The 6,950-nt window shown below is 37.2% G+C and overlaps 1 protein-coding gene across 1 annotated transcript; it reads left to right on the forward strand.

The window, feature by feature from the left end:
- Nucleotides 1-2,623: 2,623 nt before the first annotated feature.
- LOC109110058 lies at nucleotides 2,624-6,635 on the forward strand. Its single transcript, XM_042749598.1, has 4 exons — nucleotides 2,624-4,278; nucleotides 4,357-4,683; nucleotides 5,099-5,200; nucleotides 5,389-6,635. The coding sequence occupies exons 1-4, from the start codon at nucleotides 4,236-4,238 to the stop codon at nucleotides 5,547-5,549; spliced, it is 633 nt and encodes a 210-aa protein (XP_042605532.1). The 5' UTR covers nucleotides 2,624-4,235; the 3' UTR covers nucleotides 5,550-6,635.
- The last annotated feature ends 315 nt before the right edge of the window (nucleotides 6,636-6,950 follow it).

Here is a 6,950-nt window from a genome sequence, read left to right on the forward strand (position 1 = left end):
TGAGCATGTATAGTATACACAAGTGTATACACAATGTTAATAATATATTAATTGCGCAGTGTGAGATTCATTGGTAACGTGGTAACAGAACTTTGTGAGATCGCGATGAACAAAGAGTGACAGCTTTTTAGTGGTTATGAGTGCTCTTTGGTTATATGCAAAAAAAAAAAACACAAATCGTTTTTTGGCCACACACACGATGCAAAGTTTGGGAATGACATCTACATATTTATGCAGGATTCACTTTCGAAGTAGCAGAGTTTGACATGGTGATAACTTAGCGATAGACGGGACAAAATATGTGAAAATGTGCAATAAGACACCCTCACTTTTTTAAGAAGAACCCTCAGTGATTATTATGACTATATGACTATATTCTGCTTGTTTTAATTTAATGAAAAAAGCTTACTCTTCACCTGAATTAGAAAAAAAGCTCCTCTGGTCTTCAGTGATGCAAGTGCAAGTCTGCAGCCAGACCCTTCTCCAAACTCTTGCAGCTGGAAGAGGTGGGATAACAGCAGACTCTTTTTTTAAGAATACAAAATCTTTTATAAGGATTACGTAGGAGGATAAAGATCGGAAACAGCCAGTGATTAACTTTGCGCGATGTCAGGCCACACTAAATGGCTAAATGATGATGAAGTATGTTTTTTAAGAATTACGTAGGAGGATGAGGATCGGAAACAGTAGATTCCTGACATAAGAAGTGCACAGTTCTGTTGAGTTTTTGGTGGAACTGCTTTCAGAGAACTGCTTTGGACAATCGAGAGCGCATAATGTGGGCGAGCACGTGATCTCTGCCCATGCAGGGCCAGCTTCTTTCAAGGGGCCACATGTGTTTTGCTAAAGTCTAAATATGCATGTCTATGTGGAATTGGCCAAGGGTCACACAGGCACCATGTGTACAGTGTTTTGCTAAAGTCTCTGCATGTCTATGTGGTGGCCAAGGGTGGCACCGGCCTCCTAAAGCTTTTTTCATTAACTGCATCTGGCAGTGGTGGATCCTGGCATGTGCAGCTGCCCTAGGGCGCTTAAAAAAAGTGAGGGTGTCTATGGCATGTGCAGCTGCCTAGGGCGCTTTCTACTCCTCTATTGTACATTGTTTTGTGTGGATTATGTTGTGTGATATTAATGATATTTTCGTTAGTGGGATGTGCGACTTCTTTCACTCTCACGAAAAATGGGCGTGTGTTTATAAATATGCATAATGACAATGTCGAGAGAGCGTAATGTAATGTGCAAGCCTCACACAAGATATTACTTTGTACACTCAAAACTTGTCCTGTTACTGTATGTTCTGTAATTTGTGTTTTACGTGTATGATGGAAAATTTGTCTTTTTTTTTAATTAAGGGTGTGTGAGCTTTTTTTCTTATTCTTGGAACTTTGTCCTTAAACAACATATTTCATAATGCACTGCATAGAACTTTTGTGTGCCAAAAGCACGTGATCTATGACACACACAGTGGTGAGTCAGTGAACAAAACAAAACACACACATTAGTGACTCACACACATGTCGACCAAACCCGTAAGACCTCCAGCAACTCGGGGAGCAGTTTGGGGGTTTAGTGTTTTGCTCAAGGTCTCTGTTCCTCCGTGGATGAAGGTGGAAGAGAGCACGGTACATTCACTCCCACCACCGACAATCCCTGGTGGTACCGACACTCGAACCTCCGACCTCTGCATTTGCAAGGGTCCTGACTCTGTAAAGCATTCGGCCATATAACTGTCCTAATATTGAAAGGAGTATGCCAAAACCGACTGGATGCGTCTACTATTTCAGGTTCTTTTTGAAATGTGTGGATCCGTGCACGCTAGAATGGCTGTGCCCACAATTGACATGCGATTTGCTGAAGGACGTGTTCAGAACTACAAACACCAATATTAGAAAACTTTAAATCAGGGTTCCGTCAAGTCAAGATTTCGTCACTGCATATTGTTGTACAATTACTTACTAAATTGTTGCGTTTCTACTTAAAATAATCACTTTTTGGTCACAAGATAAACAAGATAAAAACGTTTTTTCTCTCCGGCCTGTGGGCCGGCTGCTTTAGATAAAGGGGTTTGCTAAAGATAAATTTTGCTTAAAAATCAACATTTTAACCTGGTAAAAATACACATTAATGAACATTACGCGTTTATATTTAATCTATTACAACAATGTGAACTTTAAAAACATCTTTCGCACCGATCTTTGGTCATTATCATTATGCAAAAAATTAATAAATAAATAAATGATATTGAGCATGATGCGACGCTCTTTTTGGTGTTTTTGCAGCGCTGGAATTGGGTGCAATTTTAGTACTGGACTGCCTTTTTCAAGAACCAAATTAGCTCCTACTCCGGAGCAGGGTCTAACCAGCACAACTGCACTACCCGTGACATAAGTAGACATTGATTGGCCAGATGCGTTCAAAAACGCCCTCACCCGCCATGATTTGTGTAAATGTACTGTAAACATTGTCAACTTATTTCACAAGTATGAAGAACAGCGATAGATGGATGAACGCTGAAGTGCAGGCACTTGTAGCAAATGTAGCACTGCCAGTTATCATTGGAGATTCTCCACCTTTCCGTTCTTTCAATCACTTTACGTATATGTCGACATTCCATGTCCATTATTGTGAAACTCGCGAGACACAACAAAAACACAGCTCCAATCACAGCATCCTCCATCCTCCTGTTGTTAACGTTGTTCTTCTTTGTTTCTGTTGTTGAACACCACACACACACGCTGTCGACCGGCACTGCCAAGTACACACTGTCATTACGAATGCAACCCTTTAAATGGTACTGGGAAATAGTTCGTGCAAAATCATCCTAATACTTTATTACTGTACATTTAGTTCTGTAACTAAAGCGGTATGAAAGGCCCTATTATGTCCAGAGCCCCACACATGACATGCAAGAAAAAAAGTAAATCTTGCACACAATTACTAATTCATTCCCTTGATTAACTAAATCATGGCACAAGATACTAATTCATTCTCTCGTTTTTTGTGTGCTCAATGTCATAATTTGTTCTACAGTACTTCCTGTCCGCAATCTCATGAACCTGTTGCTGTTATGTTATGGACAGAGATGCTTTAAACTGCATTATCTTAGGTTACTGGTTAACAGACAAAACCATAAAAAAATGTAAATAAACAGCATTTTTTTACAGTTTAAACTGTAATTCAACAGCAGCATACTGCTGAATTGCAGTAATCTGATGGCATTAAATGCAACTTCACAGTTAAATACAGTAATTCTGCAGGAGCTAAATTACAGTAAAATGATGGCATAACTATGGTCACAGTATCAGCTGTCAATTTACAGTCATTTACTGTAAAAATGATACAGTAGTTTATAAATTTATAAAGTAATTTACTGTAAATGTACATACAGTAACTTCCTGTGAATGTAACAAGTTGCCAGTAATGTACTATAAATTTACAGTCAAATAATTTATAGTGTACTATCGATGCTGGTGTTGCGTGAGGAGGAAAACAGCAATAACTTTATGATCGCTAGCTATGTTGTAGTCCCGTATAAAATGCATTATGGGAAGTGTAGTTAGGGAGAAGTGTGCTCTTATTATGAGCATACTTCCTGTGCTGTGCAATTCAGACAAAAGAAAAAAAAAAGGTTGGGAAAACATGTTCTGTGCAAATTCAAAGAATGTACTTTCAAAAGCTTTAATTACAGTGCAAAAAATATCAGCAAAGCACACAAGACTCACTGAAGGTTTCCAAGTGTTTTTCTCCTGCAGAGTAAAACTCTGAATGTGATTTAGTAAATGTATCTGACAGTCAAAGTGAAACTTGCTGTTATCTATTCTACTGATGCATGTTGTGGTTTGACCTGTGGAGACAGAGATTCTGTTTTAAACATGTCTTGTGGGTGTGATTAGCTGATGGCACCACGAGACAGTCCCAAACCCTTCCGTTGAAGTACCATCAGAGAAGTAAAAAAAAAAAAAACATCAAACAAGAGTCACATGAGAAAGGTCTACTTTAGTGAAACTCATACACAACTAAAAGGTACTGTACAAAATATTATATGTGTAATATTGTCTGCCATTATGGGCGGTGTCTTAACAGGGAATACATGCAAGAATAGCTTGTACGTGTGGGTGGTGGTCATATCCTGTGGTGGAGGTTTCACACGAAATATAAGTTTAACTCTGTCCTTTTAGCTCATAACCTGTCTGTCACGGAAGTGCTCACATAACTTCAGGTCCTAGTGTTTAAAGATGGTTCACCTGTTTGTTTTGTTCTGCTTGTGGCGTCTGGTTGGTAAGTTATAACTATTTTATAACTTCTTGCCTCATATTAATATGGGTAATTAATATGTGACCAACCAATGTTTTCCAGGTGTTTTTGCTGATACTGATGCAGTGAAGTCAGTGTCAGTGCTGGAGGGAGATTCAGTCACTCTACACTCTGGTGTTACTGACATTATGGATGAAGATCTGATTCTGTGGATGTTTGGAACTGAAAACACTTTAATAGCTCAAATCAATGTAATTGCAGACAGCATCACTGTATATGATGATGTTCTTGATGAGAGATTCAGAAACAGACTGCAGATGGATGATCAAACTGGATCTCTGACCATCACAAACACCAGAACCACAGACTCTGGAGTTTATCAACTTCATACCAGCAGCATGAGGAAGTGTTTCAATCTCACTGTCAATGGTTAGTTATCCGTTTCAACTTTTACTGCAATGACATTAAGGTTGGCTTAAACACATAATGCATTCTTCACACACACAATCCAGTGTTTAGTAATTGTAGATCATCTTAAGTTTAACCTTACAAAATATAAAGTATTTACATATGTTCATACTTACCCTGTTTGGCTGTAAATGTGATAAAACTTTCCCTCCTCCTTCATTTAGGTGAGCAATGTTGCCAGTTTTGCTACAGAACCTGTTCTGAAAATACATGGTCAAAATAAGCTTTTGAAAGGGAAATGGCAATCTGAATAAGATATTATGTTGAAATCACATGTAATGGTGTCTATGTATGCATGTGTGTGAAATCATCAGTTCATTATCAGCATTAACTGACTGGCATTGCAATAAACACTGTTATGTTTTGATACGTCCAGCTCGCCTGCCTGTTCCTATCATCAGCAGTAATTCTTCATCATCCTCAAGATCTTCAAAATGGGAACATGCCAACATCACTGATCTCTGTCAGAAATGTGCAGGTATGTCAGTGGCGATTTTATTGTTTATATATATTTATATAAATATTTATTATTTTTTATTTTTTTACTTAATATGTTGAGGTTTTGTTTCTGTATTTTCAGTTCCTGATAGAGAAAAAAAATCAGCTTGGTGAAAATCACAGTCTTATTTAATCTATTTCACTCATTTCCCTTTTTTTTTTTTTTAGATTTACATGGCCATTGCTGTGATACCGCTGAAGCTGTGATCCGATTGGTGGTCACTGCTCTGATGGGCGTGGCTGCTGCAGCTGTGGTTGTTATTCTTGTCAATGATGTCAGATCTACAAGAGGCAGTGGGTTGATAGGACAAACGGATCTGAAAACATAGTATTTATCCAGTCAAGCTCAACATTCAAACTCAACATTTTATATACCCAGGAATTATATGAGATTAACACATTAAATACATTACATTTGGGCCATTTGGTGGCTAAAGCGAAATAATATTTTTCAATATTAAATTTTTTAGTGGCATCCATTTATATTACATTCCTTTGCACATTTTCACCTTGCAGTGTGTTAACAACATAAACAAACAAATATAAAAATATTTGTTATGCAAATAAAATGACTTAAAATTTAAACTGAAAACCGAGTATGGAACTGAAAACTAATATATGTCCACAAATCACACAAACACACACATTTTTATTGAAGGGGTGTCATGATAAAAATAAAATATCAATTTAGACTGAATGATTCTATTTGTTTGGTCTGCAATTGTTATGTTGAATGAGATGTTTGAAATGTACTAATATCACCACATCATAACAGCTCTATGAATTATAATTATTGAATTAATAATAAATAAATAAATAAAATAAAAAACACCCTAAAACACAGTTAAAAAAGACGGCAAAAACATGCTACAGGAGGCCTTCTGACCCAAATCTGTACATCAGTCAATAAGCTATTTTTTGACTGTGATATAATGCATATAATTGTGCGTAAATTAAAATTAAAATAGCTGTGTTATCCAAATACTTAAATACAGGACAATAGTTTATTATAATGAAAGGTTGGTAATGCACAGTGTCTACACTAGACAAGAGCATCTTGCCAAGAACCACTATAAAAATTTTTTATAAAAGATAACCCATTATAAACTATTATCAGTGAGAATGGATGCAGCAAGAGGTGAGGACAGACAGCAGTCTAAACAAATACACAAAAAAAAAAAAACACGCAAAGAAAGAAGGTGTAAGTAACTTTGATTCTCGTTGTATTAATGCCACTGCCACCATGTTGTGGGGACGCTGGTAAACAATGACAGGATGTAGAATGTATAGAATACACCTTAAAGTAAAAAAAAAACTGTATAAAACACTGTCCAGACTCAGACTCAGCAGATCTGCAGATGATCTCTAGACTGATTTATCTCTCTGATAATAAAAGTCTATTTTTTGGCATCAAACACCCCAAGACTTCAAGAGTGATTCTTCATAGAAAAGGGAAAAGTCACAGACACAACTAGAAAGAGTGATTCTTCATAGAAATGGTAATTTTCACCACTAGAACATTTAGAACTGTATATTCAGATATGTGCAGCGTATTTTATGGAGGACTGTTTCCTGGGAGAGTAACCTACAATGCTTCTGTGGCACAAAGGTTGTTTCTAAAAACTGGGGCAGTTCCAACTTTACAACGACAGTCTGGCGCTTCTTACTCACACAGTCTATTTACGCGAATTGCCACTGAATTCAACGACAGTTTACTCACAGCCTGTAAG

Source organism: Cyprinus carpio, chromosome B22 (assembly GCF_018340385.1).
Source record: "Cyprinus carpio isolate SPL01 chromosome B22, ASM1834038v1, whole genome shotgun sequence".
Lineage (NCBI taxonomy): Eukaryota > Metazoa > Chordata > Actinopteri > Cypriniformes > Cyprinidae > Cyprinus > Cyprinus carpio.

What these genes read in the sequence shown, in the direction of transcription:
- LOC109110058 (XM_042749598.1), top strand. Translation starts at nt 4,236, where the DNA reads ATGGTTCACCTGTTTGTTTTGTTCTGCTTGTGGCGTCTGGTTG. An exon ending in CTGCTTGTGGCGTCTGGTTG is followed by an intron (nt 4,279 to 4,356) that starts GTAAGTTATAAC and finishes AATGTTTTCCAG; the next exon opens with GTGTTTTTGCTGATACTGAT. An exon ending in TCTCTGTCAGAAATGTGCAG is followed by an intron (nt 5,201 to 5,388) that starts GTATGTCAGTGG and finishes TTTTTTTTTTAG; the next exon opens with ATTTACATGGCCATTGCTGT.